This window comes from Diaphorina citri, unplaced genomic scaffold, assembly GCF_000475195.1.
Source record: "Diaphorina citri unplaced genomic scaffold, Diaci psyllid genome assembly version 1.1 scaffold818, whole genome shotgun sequence".
Classification (NCBI taxonomy): Eukaryota; Metazoa; Arthropoda; class Insecta; order Hemiptera; family Psyllidae; genus Diaphorina; species Diaphorina citri.
This window is the reverse complement of record NW_007378250.1, coordinates 25,409-53,275: the sequence shown is the minus strand read 5'-3', so window position 1 is coordinate 53,275 and position 27,867 is coordinate 25,409. Positions and strand designations below refer to the sequence as shown.

General features: G+C 37.5%; 3 protein-coding genes across 6 annotated transcripts; 1 reads left to right on the top strand and 2 right to left on the bottom strand.

Annotated features, from left to right (window-relative positions):
• The first annotated feature begins 1,744 nt into the window (after nucleotides 1-1,744).
• On the top strand, nucleotides 1,745-10,427 carry LOC103512276 (tetratricopeptide repeat protein 4). The gene is made up of 7 exons (XM_008477030.3): nucleotides 1,745-1,952; nucleotides 2,233-2,404; nucleotides 2,675-2,867; nucleotides 5,426-5,540; nucleotides 6,936-7,101; nucleotides 7,820-7,981; nucleotides 8,660-10,427. Exons 1-7 carry the CDS (start codon nucleotides 1,838-1,840, stop codon nucleotides 8,748-8,750), a joined length of 1,014 nt encoding a protein of 337 aa, XP_008475252.3. The 5' UTR covers nucleotides 1,745-1,837; the 3' UTR covers nucleotides 8,751-10,427.
• On the bottom strand, nucleotides 2,825-4,242 carry LOC103512275. Of its 2 annotated transcripts, none has more exons than XM_008477029.3 (2): nucleotides 4,019-4,242; nucleotides 2,825-3,736 (listed from the first exon to the last, which is right to left on the bottom strand). In XM_008477029.3, exon 2 carries the CDS (start codon nucleotides 3,647-3,649, stop codon nucleotides 3,080-3,082), a length of 570 nt encoding a protein of 189 aa, XP_008475251.1. In that variant the 5' UTR covers nucleotides 3,650-3,736; nucleotides 4,019-4,242; the 3' UTR covers nucleotides 2,825-3,079. The 2 variants fall into 2 exon arrangements, with proteins under 2 accessions (XP_008475251.1, XP_026681594.1); XM_026825793.1 differs by having other exon boundaries at nucleotides 4,030-4,242.
• A 763-nt stretch (nucleotides 10,428-11,190) lies between the features above and the next one.
• Nucleotides 11,191-27,867, bottom strand: LOC103512274. Of its 3 annotated transcripts, none has more exons than XM_026825792.1 (10): nucleotides 27,736-27,867; nucleotides 27,117-27,277; nucleotides 18,546-18,632; nucleotides 18,029-18,179; nucleotides 17,424-17,671; nucleotides 15,656-15,836; nucleotides 15,185-15,330; nucleotides 14,225-14,437; nucleotides 13,529-13,750; nucleotides 11,191-11,595 (listed from the first exon to the last, which is right to left on the bottom strand). In XM_026825792.1, exons 1-10 carry the CDS (start codon nucleotides 27,758-27,760, stop codon nucleotides 11,437-11,439), a joined length of 1,593 nt encoding a protein of 530 aa, XP_026681593.1. In that variant the 5' UTR covers nucleotides 27,761-27,867; the 3' UTR covers nucleotides 11,191-11,436. The 3 variants fall into 3 exon arrangements, with proteins under 3 accessions (XP_026681593.1, XP_008475249.1, XP_017300819.1); XM_008477027.3 differs by lacking the exons at nucleotides 27,117-27,277; nucleotides 27,736-27,867 and adding exons at nucleotides 19,618-19,745; nucleotides 20,503-20,661 and having other exon boundaries at nucleotides 18,546-18,793; XM_017445330.2 differs by lacking the exons at nucleotides 27,117-27,277; nucleotides 27,736-27,867 and adding exons at nucleotides 19,618-19,745; nucleotides 20,339-20,397 and having other exon boundaries at nucleotides 18,546-18,793.

The following is a 27,867-nucleotide window of genomic DNA, read 5'->3' as shown; positions in this document are numbered from 1 at the left end:
GGCGTTTGTCGTCGGCCTCTCAATCAGCTTTAGAGTGATCGCTTTGAGGCCAACTGCTTTTGGCTAAACAAAATTTTCGGAGTGGGATGCCCTTCGCACTCAACCTTCGCTATAGATATAGTGTGAGGAAATTTGGACTAGTCTACTCCCTGTTTATAGTCCCCTAGCTAGACGCTGATCTACTCTCTGTTTATAGTCCCTCAGCCAGACTTGCGATTACTAATATTATTGATTATTAGTAATTTCAAACGAAGTCATTTTGATGTTTAACCATGATACTACTCCCTGTTTATAGTCCCCTAGCTAGACGCTGATCTACTCTCTGTTTATAGTCCCTCAGCCAGACTTGCGATTACTAATATTATTAATTATTAGTAATTTCAAACGAAGTCATTTTGATGTTTAACCATGATGTGCATTTTCAGATTGCTTTTGGACGTCGCACTGTGAGCGCAAAATTCACATTTAAATGGTCGCTCGCCCGTGTGTGTACGAATGTGTCTCTTCATTCTGTCACTATTGTATTGGTGATATCCACATTTGAAACAAACATACAAATGAGAACTGTCTGGTCTGGGCATATTCGAACATCGCTTACAATGACCAAGAATGAAATCAGCATCCATAGGTAACAACTGACGACAAAATATGCATACCATGTCTGAAATCATATCTGATTGTTTTAACAAATGAAGACGCTCAGTTGTTTAATTACAAACGTTCATTAATTTTCCAAGGTGCTCTTAAAACCTCATATTGCCCAATAATAATTAATAAATGACCATTTTTATGAATAGTAAATTAATTGAAATAAAAATAATAAATATCTCGAGGACTATTCAACCTTAAGGAAATCGCAAAACACAAAAGATATACAGAGTGTTTATATAGTTCGGGGACCCCTGAATATTTTTTGAACGGCTAAAGATGAGAAGCTGAAATTTAAGGTAGGGTTTTACCTTTTTAAATACCATTTTTTGAAGTACCTAGTCGCCAAATTTCGTCCGGAGCCAGGATCGGTACCAGGGGGCCCAACTTTAAAATCTTAAATGAGAACCCCCTACTTGTGATACAGCATATCAAAGGTCTTAAAGAACGTAGTACTCTGGTACAAGTTTGAGCTCGATCCGACAACCAGGGATGGAGTTATGGCCTATTCAAATTTTCTTTGTTCCATGTTCTCCCGCTAATAAGAGAAGCACCAAAAATGGAAAATTTATATCAATTGGTGATTTGTGCTTCAAATAGGTCCCACTAATGATTCATATTGAAATTCGGTCCCAAAAATAAAATTTCGAAACATCCATTTTCACCCCCGGAAGCCATCAGGGCCGAAAGTCTAAATTTAATTTTTGGGTCTAAATTTCAATATGACCCATTAGTGAGATCTATTTGAAGCACAAATCACCAATCGATATGAATTTCCCATTTTTGGTGCTTCCCTTATTGGCAAAAGAACATGGAAATATAAAAAATTGAATAGGCCATAACTCCGGCCCTGGTTGTTGAATCGAGCTCAATCTTGTACAAAAGTAATGCGTTTTTTAAGGCCTTTAATTTGATTTATCACAAATAGGGGGTTCTCGTTTAAGATTTTAAAGTTGGGCCCCCTGGGGCCGACCCTGGCTACGACCTAAAATGTGCAACTACTTTCTAGGAACACTCCTAAAGCAAGTATCTTCCCTCTTATAAACGGATTTTTGTAATGTCCCATTGACGCGCCTTATGCACAACTACCAAACTTTGAGATTTTTATTTACAGTGACATTATACTTCTTAAAAAAAAGGCATTCAACTCCTCAAGAAATGTAACAGGTTACAATTTAATTTACAGGAAATGGAGAAGCATCCTTTCTTCATGAGTAAATTTCCGGGAGAGGGAGAGGAAATGTCCCCCCTGGTAGAAGGACTTCAGCAACTCAAATATGACCCTCTGGAAAACACCCCGGAAGGTAAGAAAAAGATAAGAAGATGAGATCAATCTCAGTAGCTACCTACTTTTTCATAGAGTTACCTATTCAGCTGACAAGTACCTACAATTTGAGGAGAAGGAGAAGAAGAATTTTTTGTCTCTGTAGGAAAACCCTTTTATCTCCCAAGTATCTACTCTTATGTCACTTTATCACTGGGATCTCAACCTAAAAGCTCCCTCCATGAACCAATTATCCAAGTACCTAAACACATATTTGTACACATCATCTGTATGAATTTCTGTTTTGTCCCTCCCCTCAGAACTGGCAACCACTTACAAAGATGAAGGAAATTTCAATTTCAAATGTAATAAGTACCGCAATGCCATTATCAACTACACCGAGGGACTTAAAATCAAATGTGCTGACAATGATGTCAATGCTCAACTCTACAACAACAGGGCTGCTTCCAATTTCTTTCTCAAGAATTATAGGTAAGTACAAACTTCAAGCTCTTACCCTACACTCTCTACAATGTTGAGGTATGCAAATGAATAGAACATATTTCTTGGGATTTTTACTATTGAACTTTTGATAATAGACTTGGTAGAGGGAAACTTGTGGACAAGCTAATGCAAGGGTAGTAATGGAATCAGTCCAGATTGGTAAAAAAAAAAGTACCTGCTTTATATGGTCCCCTGGGTCAGTCTTTTATAGATATTATTAACTTGATCTAATTCTTTTTGCTTCATTGACCATTTTAGATCTTGTTTGACTGACTGCCAAATTGCACTGAAATTGAAACCTGATTATCCAAAAGTCAAACTTCGTGCAGCCCAATGTCTGTTTCACCTGAAAAAGTTTGAAGACTGTACTCACCTGTGTGATGAACTACTGAAGGAAAACCCAACAGATAGCACTGTGATCGATTTGAGGACCTCTTGTATTAACAAACATGTAAGTAATCATAATTTTATTAAGTACCTGTGCAAAAAATTGTTTGTTTAAAAAAAGCTCATAAATTTACTAGATAAAATTCGAATTACTACTTCTTAACCAACCCCCTGAAGCAGTGTAGTGTCAAGTGTATTGGACTATTTTTGATTGATTTTATTTGCCATTTTGCGATGACCTTTGTAAGTACAAGTCCATTGTCAAAATTGACATGGTTATGAATTTTGAAAAATGGCTGCCAATTTTGGTTTGCCTCGGACATGTCTCATAAGTCTGTAGTTTGCCTCCTTGTACTCCTGATTTATCTTATCATATTTTTGTGCTAAATTGATCACTTCTTTGGACTGTGTATTGCATTGTGCTTCTTTGAGCATCTGTTCATATCGGTCCACACCCCCAAGCATGCTTATCATTTTACCCTTGTATTCTGAGAGCATTTGAGGGCCCATATATTGGGCTCGGATCTGCGGTCCTAAATATTGGGATCGTATTTGTAATCCATTATATTGGGATCTAATGACAGGCCCTTTGTATTGAGACTTAATAACAGGACCTTTGTAGATACATTCGATGTCAGGACCTGGTGGTCTATTCTCAATGGAACGCTTCTGAATGGAATGAAGTTTGGACCCTTCATTTCCAACAGGCATTTGTCCGACATTTTTTGAAAGGAAATCCCCTAATTCCCGTTGATCTACTGATCGTTTTTTGACCAGATTTCTTTCTCTGGCTTTTTGGATAACTGTGCTGATACTTTCGTCGATATTGTCGTCAATCAGATCCATAACTTCATCGTGCCTCTCATGAATTTCGTCGTATTTGCGTACCTGTTCTGACGTGAAATGATTCTTGTCTAGTTTGACTTTGAAAGCCTGGAATAATAAATTGGGAAACAGAAACAGTCGTTAGTAATCAATTTTTGTCCATTGGGTCTCAAAATATCTAATTACTAATTAGGTAGGTATGTAGAAAATTATAGACAATCAATCCTCTTCCTTATTCCTTTCCTCCTCCTCCTTCTCCTCCTCTTCTTCTTCCTCCTCTTCCTTCTCTTTCTCCTCCTCCCCCTCCTCCTTTTCCTTCTTCCTCCTCCTTCTCCTCTTCTTCCTCCTCTTCCTTCACCTCCCTCTCTTCATCTTCCCACACCTACCTACCGTTTACCCACCGAAGGATCCTGTACGGATCTCTTTCCTATTCCGGCTTCATGGACATCTTCCTTCCTCTGCGGTTTGATTTGGGGCCTAGGTCCTCTTCGAGGCGGATGAATGGGATTGCCAAACTTGTCGGTTTCAATGTCTGCATAGCGTCCCTTCTCGTACACCCATTGGTCATTCTGCTTCCCGTCTGTCCCGTTTCCTCCTGGGGGAACAAAAAATTATTCCATTAGTCCGGAGCTATGCCGACATTGAACTAGTTTTTGATGAAAATTTGTGCAGTTCGAAAAGATTTTCTATGAATAGATTACTGATTTATTTGTAGGTAGGTGGTGCAACCTAGTTCCGGCCACAACAACAACTGAACCGATGTTGAAGGGATTTATTTGGAATCTAAAGGTGTGTCCAAACATGGTCAACCGGCTGTCGATCGATGAGGTGAATCTATGTTGTCGAGGCAGTGTGTACGGTTCAGTCGACATCGATCGACGGCCGGTCGACTATGTGTGGACACACATTAACTGGGTGGCATCATTTTCATCACTTTTGGAAGTAGCTTTTTATCCGTTCAGGATAGACTCCGCCCCGGGCAAGAATATTTAGCCAAATCCTAACAACCAATGTTTACCTACCATGCTGGCACCGGTCGCTATGCGCATTTACATGTCATAGCTACTCATTTTCAAATCGAATGGTGAAACTTTTAGAACTGTCCGACTTAATGTAATAGAAAGTCGTGTGATGTTCACACCAGATTTTTTTTTCTTTTTTTTATAGAGGGAACTGTAAGAACGGAGGTCTTATCGCCCCTCAATCAAAGAGAGAAATGGGATAAGATAGGAGAGAGTCAGCCGGTCTGAGAACGAACCTTAACTTTTTAGAAAAAAGTTCGTCCCGGGCAGGAATCGAACCCGCGACCTCGTGCTTATCAGATGGTACACACCACGCTTGACATTTTTTCACGGGAAACTGGTGTATCTACCATGACACAACTGGCTTTCTAAGGACGAGTTTTACCACCGTGGATTGTCTCAGAATTGGATTCAATCCGAGGTTGACCTGGGTATTGTGTATAGAGAAATCCTCGTCTCATCTCAATCTCGAGTTGGTAAACTCCAGCACAAGTGACAAGTTACCGCTGAAGCTGATTACTAGTAAATTTAGTACCTATTAAGGACTGAAGAAGAAGTTTGCCTAACTACAAAACTGCATGACTAGACAATTTCATTATTTTTATTTTTCACGGAAAGTTTCAAACCTTTGTTTTGTTTACCTCCGAATTGCGCAAAATAATGTCACCAGAATATCGGACGCTGCGCTGGTTAATTGCATAACATATTTTCAATCGTCTTCCACGCTGACTCACCCTGATGAAATAATTTAAAAAATCGTGTTCCTTTTTTTCAGAAAGAAATTCTTCGAAATGAGCGCAAACAAGCGCAACAAGTGAAGAAGGAGGAGAAAGAGAAGGAAAGGGTTCTGCAAATCATTCGGGAGCGCAAAATCAAACTAGCCACCTCAGGTAGGTTATGGACGTTTGGACTTTTTTTGTATAGAAAAAATAAATGCAATTTCTTTGTGTTATTATGTCACAACTTTGGTGCTCACTGGAAAAAAAAAAAAAAAAAAAAAAAAAATCTCGGCTGGATTTCTCCTATCCTGTCTTCCTTCTTTCTTCACTTTCGGGACGATGAGACCTCAGCAGTTACAGTTCAATCTATCAAACATAAAAAAAAAACCTAGGGTGAACTGGGTTACGGAAATTATTGTGAATGATGTAATAAAAATAATTAATGATGCAATGAATTGATGGTCATTGCTCATTAGTGCAACAAAGTACGTAAGGAATGCTAAATATGACAAAATGCATGTAAAAACTAAAAATTGATAAGCTCTCTGAATCATAATGAAAAAAGTAATAAGAAAATCACAAGTTTTTGCAACCAAAATTTCCCTCCCGTTCTACCCATGCGCAGAAACAAGTTTTCGTCAAATAAAGTTAAGGTGTTCACGGGACACTAATTTTGGTTGCAAAAACTGTTTAATGCAGTCGAAACTGGATATAAGAGAATCCAGGGACCCACCCTTTTTTTTCTCTTATAAATGTAAATGCAATTTCTTTGTGTTATTATGTCACAACTTTGGTGCTCACTGCAGAATTGTAGGATTTTTCCCAATACATATCTCAATAATCCTAACAACCAATGTTTACCTACCATGCTGGCACCGGTCGCTATGCGCATTTACATGTCATAGCTACTCATTTTCCTCACGAGGCTGAGTGGGCCCCGCAACAGCCAGTCACGGGATCAATCATTTGCATGATACAAATTTCTTGACCCCGCCGGGAATCGAACCCGGGTCTCCCGCGTGCAAGGCGAGTGCAGTGACCACTACGCCATGGGAGCTGACTTTGTATAGAATAGATTTAGCATATCCCTTGCTTATCCTGCCAAATAGGACTGAAAAGTTTAAATAGGCGTCTCTATCATCTTCATAGGTTTGTTTGTTTGTTTTTTTTTTTTTTTTGTGTTTGGTTTTATACTACTAAAAGTCGAGCGACTACGTTTTCAATGTCCGACGGGCCAACTACTGAGGTCTTATCGTCCCGAAATCGAAGAGAGGATAGGAGAAAGCCAGCCGTTCCGAGTACGAACATTATCCGTCCAGGCGGGAATCGAACCCGCGGCTTGGCGCTTACAAGGCAGACGCGCTATCTTCCAAGCTAATTAGGCTAATGACGAAAAACGTCGACCCCGTCTGAACACGGGAAAAGGAAGATAGCTCGTCTACCTTGTAAAGAGCTAAGCCGCCGACCCTATTTTATGTTCTGTAGGTTAACATTACCTACGTCCTATTTTACCGACAAATGTCCCCATTTTGGCCTCCTCTCTGTAAAATCAACCTTCTGTTTCAGGTAAAGGTGATCTCAAGTCATTTTCGGACCTGGAACCAAACTTCCCCGAGATAACGCTAAGGCCTGTCCACACAGATGACAATGATCGCCTCGTGTGGCCCGTACTGTTCCTGTATCCAGAGTACAGGATCACGGACTTTGTACAGGAATTCCATGAGGATGTGACGTAAGTGTGGGGGATTTTTTTTTTTTACTTTTTTTAAACGAAGTTTGAACTGTAACAATGGAGGTCTCATCTTCCCGAAATCGAAGAGAAAAGGAGGCAAACACCCCTAAAGGATGAGTTGAGCTTCTACGAATTTCTAGGATGGAGCTCGACCCGGGCGGGAATCAAACCCGTGATCTAGCGCTTACAAGGCAGGCGCGCGCGCTATCCTCCACTCTAACTAGGCTAAGAGACACAGTACTCCAAACTTGGGTGGTGAGTCAACACGAGAACACCAGAAAGTAACCCATTGAAATATTTAGGGGGCACGGTTGGTCCAGTGGTAACGCGCTTGCTTGCCATGCAGAAGGTCCCGGGTTCGAATCCCACCATCGACAGAAATTTGTACTCGTTTTTCGATTGCAAATATTTCAACGGGTTACTTTCTGGTGTTCTCGTGTTGACCCAGCACCTAAATGGGAAGTATTGTGTCTCTTCGCGCCCATCTGATGAGAGGCATACTACGGGATGGGCATGCTACGACACAGGCCACAAGCGTCTAATGTAGCAGTTAAAAAAAAAAAAAAAAAAAAAAAAAAAAAAAAAAAAATTGCAATCGAAATACTCGTGTTTTTTTTATTTTTCGAATCGAACCAGGGGGACTTTCTGTATAGGAAGCGAGCGCGTTACCACTGGGCTAACCATGCCCCTAATATGCGGTGATATTTTCGTTTCACAGGTTCGACTCCATGCTGGAAGAAATGTTTTCCGAGTCGCCGGGATGGGATGAGGACAGGAAATATGTTCCAGGCAGATTGAGCATCTACTATCAAGACCCGAATGGAAAACCTCAGCGAGTACCCACCACAAGTACACTGGGAGAAGTGTTAACCAATCCAAAGTAAGTACATTGGAGCAGTTGCAAATGGGTAAAAATTATGAATAAATGGTCGATTCCTTGTAAAAAGTTGGGAAAAATCCAAATCTGAGGTCAAAACTCCGAAAAAATAACTGTAAAAGGTCGAAAATTCAATTTTGGAGGAGCAGCAAGAACTGCGCAGAAACGTATGCGCTCAAACACATTAATACGTTGCCTGCGAGGGAGCTTTGCTTGGGACATTTGATCTGACGTCATCGCTTACGGGAGCGTATGCCGTGACGTCAAAGTTCACGATTTACCGGTATTTTTTAAATCGATTTATCTCGGTATCTAGAAGTCGTAGAAAAAAAAGAAAAATTCCGTCGGTCCTCATTTTTCCTGGTCTATGACTTTGAAACATCACCCAAGTATGCGCAACTGATCTTTTCTATGCCTTTTATTAATTGCAAAAAGGACTTTGAAGTTTGAGAGTATTACGATAGCAAAAATTACTGAAATTCAAAAACTTCGTGCGCATTTGGTATGTAAACTTTTTTTCAGTCCGATGGGGAAATTTGGAAAGCTGAGGAGGTTGAAATCCGAAATGTAGAGGCCAGGTGGTGTAAACCTGATATGACGTTGGATTTTCAAGTGAGAAGAAAGCTAACCAACACTAACTTGAAATGAAAAGTACTAACAAATTTGTTGGTCTGTTTGCAGGTATGTGATTCAAGCTGGTACACCCGGGTTTTCAATTCTGGTAGCCGATAGTAAAGAAGAAGCTCAATTCATCAAAGATTGCTTGAGCTAACACAAGGTATTATTTTGACCAACCTGGGTTAACAAGATATGTCTATTAAGTTGGTCTTCACGAGGTTCACTAGCGTAAGTTCCCAGAGGATCACTGGTTGTGTCACTAAGTGAAAATTATGTCATTAAAGTCTAGAGAAAATGTAAAGGCAGCTTAGTTAGTTTGGAGAGTAGCACTGGGTCGCGGGTTCGATTCCCGCCCGGAGGGGACTTTATCCTGAACAGATAACGTTCGTTCTCGGGACAGCTAGCTTTCTAAATAAAAAAAAGAAGAAAAAAATATGCACCACGTTGACTGGGCACGCATTACGTGCTTGCAGGATATTTTCGGGGTGCACTCAGCCTCGTGAGGGCTAATGAGTTGGTTGAAATCCCAACAAAGCGGCAAGGTGGCAAAACCCCCTTAAAAAGTTAACAGGGTTTCAAAAATACTGGGAATTTCACCAGTAGTATCGGTACATTTACCGATCTCAAGTTTTACGTGTTACCCACTATTTAAGTTTTACGTGTTACCCACTGCTGTGAAGGGAGAATTTCCAATTGACAAAAAACGGACATTTTCAATTTTTTCATATTGATATAATCAAGATTAATATAATTTTAAATCACCATCTACAATATTAATAACGGCACTATAGATATCTGGATTTCCTTTACGAGAAATCTTTTCAAAAACAAAAAGGGAGGAAAGAAAGTCTCGAAAATGAGATATACAAGTTAAAAACAAATCTAAAAAATAAAGTTGGTATTGTAATTTTTAATGGAGTCGCCCATCGCCAGCTGATTCGAAAATGCTCAAATGTAATAAACACTCCCTTCATGGCTAAATAATATTAAAATAATTATGTAATGTTTTGCTACAGGAAAAAAGAAATGAAAAATGCAAGAAGTTTTTTCAAGACTGACGAGAAGCAAGGTTCCCCACCCGAATGCCCTCCTCAGGTACCTAACTTTACCAGCATAACTACGAAATTATTTCCTTTGAACTAAACAAGTAGCATCGTCTACAAAGCTCCTTATTTAGCACCATGTAAACAGGTCCTTTGAAAAAAGTAGCCTCGTATGCAAAGTTCCTATGGAGCATCGTACAGAAAGCTCCAAAGCTCAAAGTTCTAGCGCATGCGCAGGGGAAATTTCCCCCACTTGATTTTGATTCAAGCTCCTCCTCTTTCTGAACTTTTCAGTGTGCTGACAAAGTTATCGTCCGGGGGTGGGCATTCGGGTGGGGACTATGCTTCTCGACGGTCTGGTAGCTTAAAAAATTTCGCGTAATTTTTTTTCTTGAATTTTTTCCCCAATTTTAATTTAATTCATTGTTTATTTGTTATTTATTTCTAATAAATTATATAATAATAAAATCCTTTTTTTTTATTTATTTCCTTTGATATCATTTCTTTTCATTTCAAAAACATCTAAATGGAATAAAAGCCATTCTTGAATTTTTAAAGGATATTAAAATTTTGAGAATTAAAAAAAAAAAAAAGAATTTAAGTGATCGTAAGTCACGAATCAGTCTCGTCTCATCAATAGCTAAAAAAAGTGACCCCATTTCAAAAACAAAAATCATAATTTGTTAGAACCAAAAGAATAAATAAAAAACTATGGAATAAAGAAAAAAAAATCATTATTTGTTAGAAACTAAAAAATCTATGGAAATGAATGCAAAATTAGAACAATGATATGACTTGGAATTTTGCAAATGAAATGGGAGAGAAAGGTTGCGGAGGTAGGGGTTTGCTTCAAAATTAAAATATCCTATTCAAAGCAAATTGCATCTTCATATCACGTAAGTTTTATCTCAAAGGAAAGGAATTGTGATAAAACAAGATCATAAATAACAGAAAGTGAAAAACAACCTCCTTTAGAGGGTCTAGAAAAAGGTTTTAAAAAATCCCATCACAGAGAGGTTAAAAGACAGAAAAAAAAATCAAATTTCCAAGGGTCAGTTTCAGTTAGGATGCAAAAATGGGGAGGCAGTGGTAGTAAGGAAGGCTTTGTGAAGGCATTAAATAAGAGAATAAGACATCTAATAGGGGATGAGTGCTATGACACAGGCAATCAAGTACTTATTTCATACATTTCATTCAAAAGGGAAAGTTCGAATGGTTCGTCTCCTTCACAAATGCGGACATATTGTCGTAGGGATGTTTGTAGTTGGTACCCAATGTCATCCCTAGGATAATATTTATAGAAAAAAAGAAGACAAGATAAGCCATATTTTATTATGACTTTAGTTGGTACCCAATGTCATCCCTAGGATAATATTTATAGAAAAAAAGAAGACAAGATAAGCCATATTTTATTATGACTTTTTTTTTTAGTCTTACGAAATTTCTCTTTGGACTAGTTTGAACTGGCAGCGGGTGAGGTGGCGCCATTACGTCCAAACTAGCCCAAAGATAAATTTTGTATAACTAGAAAAAAAGTCACATAATAAAATAGGGCTATAGTTTGAAACACTTTCTCCCGCCACGCCGCCAAAAGTGCGGGTAGAAAAAAAATCCCTGGTCGCAAGTTATCAGAATATCGACCTGTACAAGAGGGTTAGGTGGTAGAGAACGCCTCCGGCGTTAACCTCGTCTATTGGTTACCTTCCACTCAAGAGACTATTGTTACAAGAAGGTGGGAGGAAGGCATACGGTCTCTCAACACTCATCAGAAGAGGTGGAAGGAAGGCATAGGGTTTCTCAACACTCATCGGAAGCCTTGTCACATTGGGATTCGGGTCTAGAGGTCGAACATTCGGCACTCTTGTAGAGATCACAAGTCTGATGGAACGTCTCGATGAATCGGTCCCAGGATCGCTCCGGAATCGTGATGGAAGCGCGATAGGAAGGCGGTACGACCTGGCAACAGGGCAACAAGGAGAACAGAATAGAAAACCAAATGGCAACAGAGGAGAAAACCGCACCAACCGACAACCGAGGACTGGGGAGAGATCTGGCAACTAGGGAGAAGCTGTTGTGATTTTTTAGGGGCCTTTTCAGTCCTAACCCAGCAGAATAAACAAGGTAAATTCTATTCTAGGAGATTTATTTATAACTAATGTAAAGGAAGCTTAACTGAAATGGCAATCTAAATATCACAGAACGAGGTGATGGCAAAAATCGTTCAAGATTTTCGAACTATTTTTTACAGAATAAAAATTATCTCAAATTAAATACGATAAAGTATCTACTGATAACAAAATAATATGTACTAGTAAAAAAAAAAAATAATAAAATTTTTTAAAAAGGAACCAAAATAATAATACTAATAAAAAATCTAATAAAAACAGTCTTAAGTGAAATCTAACTACTAGTCGATGGTAATGGATAGTTTAAAAGTAAATACAGTGCTACATGAAAGCTAACAACTATTCGAAGGTACAAGGTAATGCCCCAGGCATTCCCTTCCATGCTCTCTTTATATCGAATCAAGTGGGGAATGGATATTGATGTGGAAATTAATGAAAATAAGGTCTTCGAATGAAAAGTCTCAGTATTGCTGTTCGTAATCTCCACTTTCGTACTGGTCGTAGTGATAGGAATAATAGCCTTCATCTTTATTTTGATCTTGGCATGAATATGAGTCTTCACTTTGATAATATTGATCTTCATTTTGATAATACTGATTTTCATTTTGATAATATTGATCTTTATTTTGATAATACTGATTTTCATTTTGACATTGGTCATCTTCATCTTGGTAATAATATTGTTGGTCTTCTTCGTCACTTTGATAATAATATTGGCCACCTTGATTTTGGTAATAGTATTGATCTTCATCTTGATATCGGTCATCCTGATCATTTTGATAGTAATATTGTTGGTCTCCATATTCATTTTGGTAATAACATTGATCTTCATCTTGATATTGGTTATATTCATCTTGGTAATAATACTGATTTTCATCTTCACTTTGAAAGTATTGATTTTCATCTTGATACTGGTCTTCATCTTCACTTTGGTAATAATTTTGGTCATTATCATCTTGGTAATATTGACCTTCACCTTGTTGATATGAATTTTCGCTTTCATGATCATACTGATCTTCATTTTGATAATAATATTGGTTGTCATCTTGATACTGGTCTTGGCCATCATTATTTTGATAATAATATTGATTTTCATTTTGACATTGGTCATCCTCTTCACTCTGGCAATAATATTGGTCTTCATCTCCATCCTGGTAAAAATGTTGACCATTTTGACACTCTCCATTTTGGTAGTAACACTGATCTTCATCTTGGTATTGTTCATCTTCATTTTGGCAATAATCTCCATCTTCATTTTGGTAATAATATTGATCTTCATTTTGATACTGGTCTTCATCTTCGCTTTGGTAATATTGTTGGTCTTCATCTTCATTTTGATAGTATTGATTTTCATCTTGATATTGCTCATCTTCATTTTGGTAATAATATTGGTTCTCCTCTTCATTTTGATAATATTGCTCCTCTTCATTGTGGTAATAATATTGATCCTCCTCTTCATTTTGATAATAATATTGGTCTTCATCTTCACATTGATATTGTTGGTACGAATATTGGTGTCTGTCTTGATATTGCTTTTGATTCCGATATTGGTAAGGACCTTGGAAGGGGTGCTGATCTACATATTTTAATGACTTTGAGTTTGGGGATGGGTATGATTTATTCTGATGAGGGTATGAGAGTTGTGCTTTCCTAACTTGCTTTGCTCTCCGTGAGATAGGCATCGCACCTTTCTCACGGTGTTGGAAGTGGTTTCTGTTCGCGAGTTGTGCTTTCCTACGATTCGGTTGTGAGAGGTTTCCTACCTCTGAGATCCGCATGAACGTTCCCTTCCCGTTCTTGCTCACGTTGAAGAAGAACCGCTTGTTATTGCATCGCATGTAGTTGCCCTCAGGAGCCCCATCTTCGTCCTCCGGGCAGCTGTGTTCCTGCTGGAGATCGCTGATGAGGCCAATGATAGGGCCGAGGTCCTGTGCCGGGAAAGCGATCGAGGATAGCTTGCCGCCGACCGGGAGCAGTTGGGATATCTGCAGACCGAAGAAGAGCATTAGGAACGGTGCACTATGAAAATTTTCGTAACATGTACAATTTTATTGTAAAATTTGACCATAAAATAAATAAGACCTTGTTTAGACTACGGGAGTAAAGGGACTTTTCAGTCTCATTCTGGCAGTATAAACACGGTATATTATATTCTATTCTACACAAAAAGTCCAGAGGAGGTTTAGGTGTAGGGCCAAATAGTCCTAAAAGATGAGTTAACCTTAGCCAGCCACTCACTATTAGGTAGACCTGATCAGGAGTAACTGTCAGGTCTACCAGATACCTGATGAACACACACACTATGAGGTAGACCTGGCAGGTACGGCTGAAAAGGTCCGCCCGTCAGGTCTACCTGATAGTGAGTGGCTGGCCTTATACAAATTAACAATGGGTTGACTCAGTTGCGTAGGTACTCTCATTTAACCTCATTCATATTAAAATAATAAACTGACGCTTACCGTGACAAATCGGGCACGACCGTTGTCTTTCAAGTCGAGAAAGTACCGTCTCGTATCCTTGATGAGAACTTCAGACTTGATGGTGTGTGTATCACGGTATCTGTGGCGCGGGGTGTTCTGATGGGCGGTGAGTAGCGCGTTGAGATGATCCCGCAAGTGTCCCACCACACTCATGCTGATGTGAATCTGGTTACGAGTCTGATCCATGTTCACCTGACAATGAATTATTTTTTCTTTGAATTATTTTTCTTTTCTTTTTAAATCAAGCAAGGTTCTAATTTTTTGTTATACTATGCTGTTTAACCCATAAAGTAAACGAGACCTTGTTTAGACTGCTGGGGTAAAGGGACTTTTTAGTCTTATTCGAGGACAAACAAGAAATATTCTATTCTGTTCTATTGTTTATATTCGTGTTCAACATTTGTTAAAAATAAAGTACTTGGAAAAAAAAGTAGAACCAAGGTAACTTAAGGATTGGAGCCATAGGTCTGTTTTTCATTCCTACGCCGCATCAATGCGGCGTTAATTTTTTAAAAAAAAAAAAATTAAAAAAAAAAAAAAAAAAAAAAAAAAAAAAAGTAGAACCAAGGTAACTTAAGGATTGGAGCTATCAGAAATTAATTTAACTTTATTTATATGCAAATAAAACCATCAAAGTCAGCAGTTGTCAGCTCCGATGGTGTACTGGTCACTGCGCTCGCCTTGCACGCGGAGACCCGGGTTTGATTCCCGGCGGGGTCAAAAAATTTGCATCATGCAAATGAATGGGTCTGTTGTGGGGCCCACTCAGCCTCGCGAGGAAAATGAGTAGCTATGTAAAATATAAATGCGCATAGCGACCGGTGCCAGCAGTGGATGTTGTGGGATTATTGAGATATTTGGAAAATCCTACAATGCTGCAGTGAGCACCAAAGTTATGATGACTAAAACTGTGAAAAGTAATAACACAAGTCTATTTACCTCGGATATTTTGATGAACTTGGTACTCTTGCTCTGCTTGATATCAAAGTAGAACTTCTTATTGAAACACTGGTACATCTTCGTGTCAATCACTTCAATTCTCTCCTCATTGGCTGACTCCTTCTCCTTGTGGAACATTCGGTTAACTAAAACAGAAAGAAAACGAAGAAACATTTATTTATACTACTTATTTTCCATGTACAACATATCTCTTATATCTATATTTGCCTATTAAACCAAAGAAATAAATAAGTTGGCTGTGCCTGGTTTCTTTGCCTATCCAAGAACAGAAAAATTTGGTGAGATAATTTTCGTCCCGACCGGTATTCGAACTTCACTCGACAACGGGGCGGGCTTTACTTTGTAGAAGCTCAACCCATCCTTTAGGGCTGTTTACTCATACACCTAAGTCTCAGGGTAGGCTTTACGCTATGGAGTTAAGAGTTTTCATAGATTTTACGCACAACTCACTTGGATTATTCAGAAGCTTGGCGTTGGCTAGCGGGACATTGTAATCGTTTCGCCAGATGTACTCGTTGCTATTCACCTCCTCAATGTAAGGATAGGGACGTTTCGAACTCATCAGGTCTTTTCTCCAGCGCCGCAACTGATTCTGACGGAACTGACGGCGCTTGCGAATATTCAACGGAACCTGAAGAGGAAACGTGATTTGTAAAGGGGTGCATTAGCCCCTTTGCTTCCTTACTTGTGCCAGCAACTCACTATCAGCTAGACCCAACAGGTATGGCTGAAAAGGTCCGCCTCTACCTGATACCTGATGAACACACACACACTATCAGGTAGAGCTGACAAGTGGACCTGATCAGGTGTACCCGTCAGGTCTACCTGATAGTGAGTGAATGGCTGTAGAGGCACCAACGTTTTAAACTTAAGGCCCATTCCCACTTGTCGTGAGTTTCACCCAATTATTTTCCAAATGTCCCTGAAGCCAATTTAAATCCTACAAGGCTGCAGTGAGCACCAAAGTTATGATGACTAAAACTGTGAAAAGTAATAACACAAGTCTATTTACCTCGGATATTTTGATGAACTTGGTACTCTTGCTCTGCTTGATATCAAAGTAGAACTTCTTATTGAAACACTGGTACATCTTCGTGTCAATCACTTCAATTCTCTCCTCATTGGCTGACTCCTTCTCCTTGTGGAACATTCGGTTAACTAAAACAGAAAGAAAACGAAGAAACATTTATTTATACTACTTATTTTCCATGTACAACATATCTCTTATATCTATATTTGGCTGCTGCATACAGTAGCATGTCTGATGTGAGAGGGCGTGTTTTCCAGATATGCGGATTTTCCCGGTACAAATTTTGAATGTTCTTCTTGAAATTGTTGGGCGAAATTTTGTAGAACTTGAGAAGGTCATTGAGCCCTGAAAGAAAGGGTTAATTCGAAATGGATTACTTACAAATTTCTTGGAGTTAGATGGGTACCACCTACTGTAAGTTAGGATAAGAGAAAAGGTAAAAAAAAATTGGTCCCAACAGGTGTGAATTTTTCCCATTTTTCCTTCTAAAAAAGAGGTTTGATGCAAGGAACAGTAAAAAAGTCTTGTTGTCCCAAGGGTAACAAACAGATCTTGTTGTCACCTCTTTAAAAGGCAGATGTGCAACCCTCCAAGCTAGATTCATACAGGTTTTACTCATTCTTTAGGCCTGTTTGCCCCTACACCTAGACCTCAAAGTGGGCTTTTGTGTATGAGAGGCCGCAACTGATTCTGACGGAACTGACGGCGCTTGCGAATATTCAACGGAACCTGAAGAGGAAACGTGATTTGTAAAGGGGTGCATTAACACCTTTGCTTCCATACTTGTGCCAGCAACTCACTATCAGCTAGACCCGACAGGTATGGCTGAAAAGGTCCACCTGTCAGATCTACCTGATACCTGATGAACACACACACTATCAGGTAGACCTGACAAGTGGACCTGATCAGGTGTACCCGTCAGGTCTACCTGATAGTGAGTGAATGGCTGTAGAGGTACCAACGTTTTAATCTTAAGGCCCATTCCCACTTGTCGTGAGTTTCACCCAATTATTTTCCAAATGTCCCTGAAGCCAATGTAATTTAAATGAGAGTGTTTCCACTACTCACAACAAGATTTTATTCGGACCGTCAAGTGGGAATGGGCTCTTAGGTAGCTATGAAATGAAAATAACTGCATTTTTAGATTCGTGCAACGACAAAACCTGAAATAATTCTGTGCATTCTTACCACATGATTAAACAAGGTCTCATAGATGAGATTGTCAAGCAGAAGTCGATTCTGTTTCAGAGCATACTCCTTGGTCATTCGGTGAAACAGTGCTAGGAGACTTTCCACATCGGCTGCTGCATACAGTAGCATGTCTGATGTGAGAGGGCGTGTTTTCCAGATATGCGGATTTTCCCGGTACAAATTTTGAATGTTCTTCTTGAAATTGTTGGGCGAAATTTTGTAGAACTTGAGAAGGTCATTGAGCCCTGAAAGAAAGGGTTAATTCGAAATGGATTACTTACAAATTTCTTGGAGTTAGATGAGTACCACCTACTGTAAGTTAGGGTAAGAGAAAAGGTAAAAAAAATTGGTCCCAACAGGTGTGAATTTTTCCCTCTAAAAAAAGAGGTTTGATGCAAGGAACAGTAAAAAAGTCTTGTTGTCCCAAGGGTAAAAAACAGGTCTTGTTGTCACCTCTGATGTGCAACCCTCCAAGCTAGATTCATACAGGCTTTACTCATTCTTTAGGCCTGTTTGCCCCTACACCTAGACCTCAAAGTGGGCTTTTGTGTATGAGAGACCTTCCAAGCTAACTAAGCTGACAAATTGATGTTTCAACTTACCAATTGTATGAGGCACTAGATCTTGAGAGAGAAGGCGTGGGTCTGACAACTGGAGGGCGGTAAAGGCACACTGTGTATCATAGACATTTTTCAGACGGATATTGAAATTGGACAACAGACCTCCAGCATCTCCAAAGGCCCCGTGAATAACCTGAAATTAAATTAAGTTATTGTCAGAGAAAATTGGTTGGGTTCAAGAGCTCATTTGAGAGAGTCCTGCCTCTATAACTAGAGCATTAAAAAATCACATTTTTCCAATATCTTGTGTTGGAACATTGCAATGTTAAGCACCTATTTGTAAATACCTACCAGAATTCTCAAAAATAGGAGTTTTTATTTAAGCTTTTTAGTGAAGCTGAACCAAACTCTTTGTACTTGCTAATCATGGAAAAATATTGGGATGTACGTGGGAGAATGACCTAATGGCCATGTTCCCAACATTTGAAAACAACAACAACTTGCTAATCACTGTAGAAATCATTATTTTCTAAATTTAACAAACTGTCATCAAGGTTACCTTTAGAATTCTATCTGACTCAAGAACTTCATGTAGCTTTCCATCAAACATGATCAGTGGACAAGAGTAGACATCGAAAATGAATATTTTTCCGTTCTGAAGAGCCAATGATACAAGTGAGACCTTGCCGTCAACACCAAGATCCATGCCTTCCAAATCAAGACCCACTTTTGACTCGTTGAGAATTGTGGCCATGGCTGATTGTGCCTCTTGGACATCAGTGATCAAATTGGTTCGGTTCATTAGAGCTGGAAAAGAATAAAGAAGAGATTCATTGAAATAGGGTGGCATTGTTGGAGAGTGAAATATCAATAGGTATTGACAGTGCATTTCAAAGAGATTCAATCAGAATGTATTGAGTTTCTTCATCTTCTTTTGAAGTCACACTATCACAGGCATTCCTTTAGGAACTGACCTTACACACCAAATTTAACAATTTCTTTTTTTTTTTAGCAACAAGTTGAATGTAGACATTCAATACAGGAAAAAAAGAAAAAAAGTAAAAATATTATCTTCTTTGAGAGTATACTTGGGTACCTACCTGCATACAAAACCTAAATGGCACAATTTAATATTTTTCATCAGAATCCATTTTGATTTGAGTTGGTTGGCCTTAGCACTTTCCTTTCTGGCTGTGTTTATGTACAGGGCCATTGTCGGCCTTTTTGCATGTAAAGTTGGCGGGAAATTCGAATTTTTGCCTCAGGCCGTGGTTATGAACAGGGCCATCGTAGGCCATCGTCGGCCTTTTTGCGTGTAAAGTTGGCGGGAAATTCGGATTTTTGATTTTTTTTCCGCAACTTGTACAATCTGAATTCATTTTTTACTTTTTATCTTTAGTTTGCACGTTTATATTATACTTTTCATTTATATTAGCTATTAAAAACAAGCAAACAAAAATAAATACCTATAAAATGAATTTTAAAAATTGCCGCCGGGACAGCTATCTCATGTCGTCCGAGCTCATCTCAGCCCTGTTCATAAACACACCCTCTAATGTAGTGGATAAATAAGTGCCTGTTAAAGTTGAAGACAACAGCCACTACCTATCTGAACTTGAATCAATACTTACTTTCTTTTGATTTCATGTTGGTCATTTTGAAAGAACCTGTCTGTGTGAACTCTGGTTTCAGCAGTTGATTGCTAATCAGTACTCAACTTGCTGTTGATGAGAATATAAATTGGATCCAACACTCAAATCTGTAGAAAGAAAAATGAGTTTTAGGGCCAAATTTTAAACTCGGATTATCATTTAATCCTGGTCAGGATTAGGTTCTAGGAGAGCTATTCTATGTGGGAAAGTAATGTTGGACAATTAGTTTGACTAACTAAGACAGAAACTGAAAGTAGTTTTAAAAAAAATTCTTAAAACCTCTCCGAACACTCTAAGCCTAACCGCCCCTAAAAGGTAATCCGATTTTAAAATTTGACCCTTAGTGAAACAACTAAGCCTACACTGATGTCAGCAGGGCTGTATTCCTGAAAGCAACTTGACAACTCTGGTCTTCAAAATTAGCAAATTTGCCCTGCACAATTTGCAAAATTTCCTCTTCACATTTGGTGCAAGAAAGAACCATTCTCGATGGTGACTAAAATTAGTATTTTATGTCGGATTGGTATGTCCACCACCATAGGTTCCTGACAATGGCTGACAAAGAGAAGTGCACATGGAGGATTATTATGAAGAAGCTTTCAACTCCTTTAACAATGTTTCTAGACTAAATAAATACCAATATTAGTTAGCCTTAGACGTACCTATTTAAGCATACTTACTTGCCCTGACTTCGCCTTACCTTGTAGTGGAAAAGATCTGAAAAAAAGAGCCACAAGAAAACCACAGGGCAACCTCAACACAGGTGCTGTCTAATGTCAGCCTGAAAAAGTCCACCACAGGCTCTCGAAGTATCCTATCAGGGTACTTATAGGAAAGGTGATTTTGATAAAACTCTCGACTTACCAGTGAAGCCATGAAACAAGATGGTACGACAGAATAGCGAAAAAAATCTCGACAGCAAATTTCCACGGAAAAAGATAAGAAAATTGATTAAATAAAAGAAAAAGCTGAAAAAAATAAAAAGAAGAAATTTTGATAATGATGGTGACGGCTCGCCGGATAAAATGCAATGTTGCCAGATCAAATATCTCATCAAGCCGGTGACACACTACTGTCAGTGCGGCGCAAATAACTTTCATGGGCAAAGGTAGAAATGAAGAACCGGACAAGGGCATAGGACAACTTTTTCCTTTTCTGTATGTTTTTTACTTTTCTTGACAAGAATCGTCGTAAACTCGTACCTACATATTTTTCGCAATTTTCAGGTGGTAGGTAATGGTGGGAAGCATGGAAAATGTACTTTCAATCTTCTCTGCATTTTCTCTTGTTCAGTGAGGGACGACGTTTTTCGTCAGTGTCTCAATTACTCCTAAGGAGATTGTTTTGGGGCTGGCATTTGGCTTTTGGGAAAAAAAAAAAAAAAAAAAAAAAAAAAAAAAAAACGAGAGGATACCCCTCGCATCCTTCGCTAATTTTTGAGCAACGTAATTTCCGGGCTGGTATCCTATCTGTTTAATGTCCTCCAACCATGTACCTTCCATAGGGGAAATAAAAAATAGTCTACATATTTGGAGTAGGTAGGTAACACAAGTATTGAAACTTGATAGAATGATATAAAAGTGATAAAGAAGGCAGCATAGATAGCTCACTGAAAACTCAACTTCAAACTAGGTAGGTTGAATCATAAGTCTTGTATTTTTAAAAAATAAAATATTTATTTTCTGCTAATAAAATAATAATCAATCATTATCTATTATTAAGGTATTATTTTTTACTTAATTTAATAAAGATTATTTTCCTTCTACATTCCACATAATTATTATATTATCAAGTTATATTATGGAGTTAAATACCTACTTCTTTTTTAAAAAATACATATTTTGTACAAAACAATGCTATGCTCGTCAGATTTTTTCTTTAAATAACACACATCTAATATTTTTTATTAATTAATTTATTTTGATTATTTAAACGAGAATAATTGATATTATTAAATTTTGTTAATAAATAATTTACGTAGGACGGATGATTTTCAATAGATAAAAAAATACCAAGACATCATTTTTTTATATATATTATATATTTTAAACAGGCACAATTAAAACATCGCCGATTCATCTAAAGTCTAAACGATCCGGCATATGACTGATTCCGGCGGAAGGGTTGTCCATATCTTCATGCCTATAATAAATAGATAAAATATAAACGGTGGCCAAAAATCCAAGGAACTTTAAACACTTCTCGGCTATTTTGAATTCAAGTTATCAACCACCCTACATACCCAAAAGTACATATGTATACTTATAAAGCCTTGGAAAATAAGAAGAAGAAAAATCATTATTTGTGAGCAGTTATACCTCGATGCTAAAAACGTATAAAATTCATCGTATACACAGACTTTACATAATAAATATCTTCTTTATAATAGATTGCACAGTAAAAAAAAAAAAAAAAAAAAAAAAAAAAAAAAAAAAAAAGAGAGAGAGAGAGAGGATACCCCTCGCATCCTTTGCTAATTTTTGAGCAAGGTAATTTCCGGGCTGGGTATCCTATCTGTTTAATGTCCTCCAACCATGTACCTTCCATAGGGGAAATAAAAATAGTCTACATATTTGGAATAGGTAGGTAACACAAGTAGTGAAACTTGATAGATATAAAAGTGATAAAGAAGGCAGCATAGATAGCTCACTGAAAACTCAACTTCAAACTATCTGTCTGTAAACAAAATATCTCGAGAACGGTAAGAGCTAGAGACTTGAAATTTGGTATGTAGCTGTCAAATGTGACAAGGATGCGACACGAAACTTTTGGTTAAGACCGGTGCAACGGTTGGCGGCATTTTACCGCTTTTTGGCGGTTTTCGGTGTAATTTAACAATATCTCGGGAACGGTATGAGCTAGAGACTTGAAATTTGGTATGTAGTTCACAAATGTGACAAGGATGCAAGTCAAAACGTTTGGTTGAGATAGGTGCTGCGGTTGGCGGTATTTTGACCGCTTTTTGGCGGTTTTCGACCACTTTTGGCGGTTTTCAGCTATACCGACTAAACGGTTAGAGATATTGTAAAAGTATAACAATAGAAAAACACCCAAATAAGCATAATTTAATAGGATAAGGAAAGTCGTGTGATGTTCACACCAGATTTTTTAAAAATACATATTTTGTACAAAACAATGTAATCCTATCTAAGGCAATTAAATTACGCCTATGCTCGTCAGATTTTTTTCTTTAAATAACACACATCTAATATTTTTTATTAATTAATTTATTTTGATTATTTAAACGAGAATAATTGATATTATTAAATTTTGTAAATAAATAATTTACGTAGGACGGATGATTTTCAATAGATAAAAAAATACCAAGACATCATTTTTTTATATATATTATATATTTTAAACAGGCACAATTAAAACATCGCCGATTCATCTAAAGTCTAAACGATCCGGCATATGACTGATTCCGGCGGAAGGGTTGTCCATATCTTCATGCCTATAATAAATAGATAAAATATAAACGGTGGCCAAAAATCCAAGGAACTTTAAACACTTCTCGGCTATTTTGAATTCAAGTTATCAACCACCCTACATACCCAAAAGTACATATGTATACTTATAAAGCCTTGGAAAATAAGAAGAAGAAAAATCATTATTTGTGAGCAGTTATACCTCGATGCTAAAAACGTATAAAATTCATCGTATACACAGACTTTACATAATAAATATCTTCTTTATAATAGATTGCACAGTAGTAAATGGCACTCAACTGTAGAAGTAGGATAAAAAGTAGGAAAATTCCAATTCCATTCAGACAGTGTAATATAAAACTCTAATGATCAATATTGCATAAATCACATTTTAATCTGCCTTGTTTTTTAAGAAAAAACTGACTAAATTATAAATAACAATGTCTGTCTAAATATCTTTTCAAGTTCGCAGAAGGAGAAATTCCTACTTAAGAAATCTAGGTTAATACTAATAAGGCACTGACTACAATAATTAACAAAAAACATAAATTGATACTTTTTTTTAGCAACATTCCGGTGAATTCCCTTGTCACTATCAATCACTGTTGATAAGGCAATACAGATTACAACCAATGAAAATTATGTCCTATTCAACCCTTGGTTATTATTATATAAAAAAAAGAAGTTGATGTTATAAAAATAATAATGAAAAAAATTATACAAATTCTATTAAAATAAAAATCTAGTAATTAAAAAGACAAAACAAAAAATTCAACAGTACCTACACCATCTCAAGGTCGTCTTATAACAGTACCATGTTAAGGCCGCATTACAATGTTAGAAAAAAATAGTACTTTTTTTTAAATTTAAAACATTTCAAAATGCACCCAAATCGGAGAATTGACAGAATTACGTAGAATTTTAGAGGCACTACCAGCAATTAAATTGTTATTGGTTTTGTTTCGAAAATACGTATGTAAAAATATATAAAATCTATTTAATTAAAATGGCGCACTAAATATGCATAACTCCCAATATCACCCTAAGGGAAACGAAAAGCGTTTTTTAACATACACAAAACACGTTAATATCCATATTAATTACAAACGAAAAAAAAAAACAAACAAACAGTTAATTTAATATACTAACTGAGACACCTATAATAACTACCTACATAAAAAACAATACTGCACATAAGCTGGGTCAAAAAAATAAAATACAAACCGAAAAGGAGTTCTACACAATAAAAAATCAGAATCCATAGACCAAGAGTTTAACAACTTTAGATCAGATTTAGAAAGATGGAAAGATCTAATAAAATTGACAATAGCTTTTATAAAACGAGTATATGAGTGACAGAAAGAACGGACGAAAGTGAACAAATACCTATAACGAGATAATTTGAAGCTGTGTTAAGCTTAGGTCATTTTAGATGTATCAAAAGTAAGGAAGACCTGATTTTCGCAGATATGTAAGTATAGCGACTTAAGCAAGCTTAGATTGGATAAACAAATTCATCAATATTCTTAAAAAGACTAGCACACCCTGGGGGTGGATAAATACCCGGGTAAATACCCAATTTTTATTTACCCACCCAGTGGGTATTTACCCACGACCCATCACTAGCTGTAGACTTCATCAAATAAATATTACATTCCATTACAGTAAGTATGTATTTTATTATAGTGTTAAAGCATGATTGCTTTCCACAAAATCTCTCCCCAATTATTACACCTTCCTAAAATTTATGACTTGACTTGGACTCGAAGACTCGAATCACCAACTTCCAAGTCCACCGTTCAAAAAACTACACCACTGAACTAACACAGCATACTAGCTAAACATTTTCCCAGGCAAGTCCAACCTTGAGGGAAATGCTATACGGAGACAGACAGGACAGACTACTCATTGTACCTTCTGAACCAAATACACAAGACCTTGTTTAGACTGCGGGAATAAAGGGACTTTTCAGTCTCATTTCGGCAGTATAAACAGGGTATATTCTATTCTATTCTACTCACCTGTTAAGTGTCACATAGAGACGTGGTAGGAGACTCGCCAGATCGGAAGCAGCGTACACAATCATATCTCGCGTCAAAGGTCGACGCGCCCAATATCTCGGATCCTTCTTGTACACCAGGCGAAGTTCTTCTTTGAGCGGAGAGCTCAGGGGCGAGTCGCACAATTCTGCGAGGGTCTTCAGACTGACGTGTCGCACTTTGTAGACGGGTTTGCCGGTTTCTTGAAACTGGAGAACCGCGTGTGCCGCCTGTGAAATAAATTTGGGAGAAGGATTCAAGGATTAGTAAACAGAGGAAATAAATAGCTTGGCAAACAAGGAAGCAACCTCCGTGGCCGAGTGGGTGTCACACTAGACTTGCACTCCAGAGTTCCCGGGTTCGATTCCCGGCGGTTTTTTCGGCTCTCTGAATTTCGGGGTGCACTCAGCCTCGTGAGGACAATTGAGTGGCTACTTTAATCGAGTAGCGACCAGTGGCGGAACTACCAGAGTAAAAAGGAAAATTACAGATATATCAGAAATAGTAAAGGAGGCTCTTAGTAATGTTGCGATATCCGCAAAAATTGTGAAGAAGCTCTCAGCTTCACCACAAATAAATCATGATTTAGATTTTTTTTTTTTTTTTAATAGCTTGGCAAACAAGGAAAATGTTGTCTAGGACTCTAGGTAATTCAACAGAGAATGTTCCTTGCATGATCAATACCAATGATAGACCAGGTGTGCAAGGCTTAATATAAGTAAGTAGTGCTTTATTTAGACTGTCAGCTTAAAACAAGTTTTTCCATTATACTAACAGTTAATATGGGCACTATGAGGACACCCGTCTGCAAGTGTGGTCTTCTTTTCCCTCAGTAATAGGAGTTAATGACCTAACTACTAAGATAGATAACCATACGAAAAGTTGATTTCGCTATAGGTTATGTCAAAGTCTCCTTAAATATAGGTTAAATATGACTATGCCATATAAAAGGTCTTGAGATAAGAGGTATCTCAAAATTATCCAAACCCACCTACATACTTGCATACTAAAAAGCAAAACCAACCACACTCATTTGTAATTTTGGAATAATAATAATAATAATAATAATAATAATAATAATAATAATAATAATAATAATAATAATAATAATAATAATAATAATAATAATAATAATAATAATAATAATAATAATAATAATAATAATAATAATAATAATAATAATAATAATAATAATAATAATAATAATAATAATAATAATAATAATAATAATAATAATAATAGCACAAGTTGAAAGCACTTGAATGTAATACTACATTTCCCATGGGCCAATCTCTTTTTATATGGCCAGGGCTATAAAGAATTCAACCATGAAAGTTTAAACTCGGTATAGATTTAGGATAGACATGCTACGACACAGACTACACGCGTCTAATGTGGCAGTTGTTTCCTTGCTACGAAATAAAAAAGGTGGTGAAAGACTCATCTTTATTTATTATTATTATTTTTAGCAGTTTGCAGAGCCGAATAATTTTGAAATCAACCAATCAGATCGCTTAATCCAAAATTAAACTTAAACCGAGTTTAAAGTCTGATTGTGGCCTTGGATTGATTGATTACCTATGGATTGATTGATTGTGGCCTTGGCCATTAAACTCACAAAGTACTTTTATTTGCCTTAGGTCGGGGGTCACAAAGTGAGTTTAAACTCAGATTAAGTTTAACTCTCGGATTAAGCAATCTTATTGGTTGATTTTTAGCCCGTCCTTCCTTTATTATTACAATAGTAATAAAAAGGTATAGGGACGGACTATTGTATTCGCTTCAGTGTCTCTGTCTGTCTGTGTGTCGGTCTGTCTTTTTGACAGCGGTCATATTTCTAGGGAGATAGTTCACTGGTTCCCATGGCAGAGATTCCAAGGTTGATCTTTCAAGTTTGTAGAAAAAAAAGTAGGATGCAGCAAGTGAACTGAAACCGAACTCTGTAGCTGAGTGATCAAGGGTATCGTATTCCCGAGCCGGGCAAAAATTTGGGACGAGTATGTACGAATATTTTTCCGTTCTGAAGAGCCAATGATACAAGTGAGACCTTGCCGTCAACACCAAGATCCATGCCTTCCAAATCAAGACCCACTTTGGACTCGTTGAGAATTGTGGCCATGGCTGATTGTGCCTCTTGGACATCAGTGATCAAATTGGTTCGATTCATTAGAGCTGGAAAAGAATACAGAAGAGATTCACTGAAATAGGGTGGCATTGAAGGAGAGTGAAATATCAATAGGTATTGAGAGTGCATTTCAAAGAGATTCAATAAGAACGTATTGAGTTTCTTCATCCTCTTTTGAAGTCACACCATCACAGGCATTCCTTTTGGAACTGACCTTACACACCAAATTTAACAATGTCTTCTTTTTTTTAGCAACATGTTGAATGTAGACATTCAATACAGGAAAGAAAGAAAAGAAGTAAAAACATTATCTTCTTTGAGAGTATACTTGGGTACCTGCATACAAAACCCAAATGGCCTTACAATTTAATATTTTTCATCAGAATCCATTTTAATTTGAGTTGGTTGGCCTTAGCACTTTCCTTTCTAATGTAGAGGATAAATAAGTGCCTGTTAAAGTTGAAGACAACAGCCACTACCTACCTGAACTTGAATCAATACTTACATTCTTTTGATTTCATGTTGGTCATTTTGAAAGAACCTGTCTGTGTGAACTCTGGTTTCAGCAGTTGATTGCTAATCTCAGTACTCAACTTGCTGTTGATGAGAATATAAATTGGATCCAACACTCAAATCT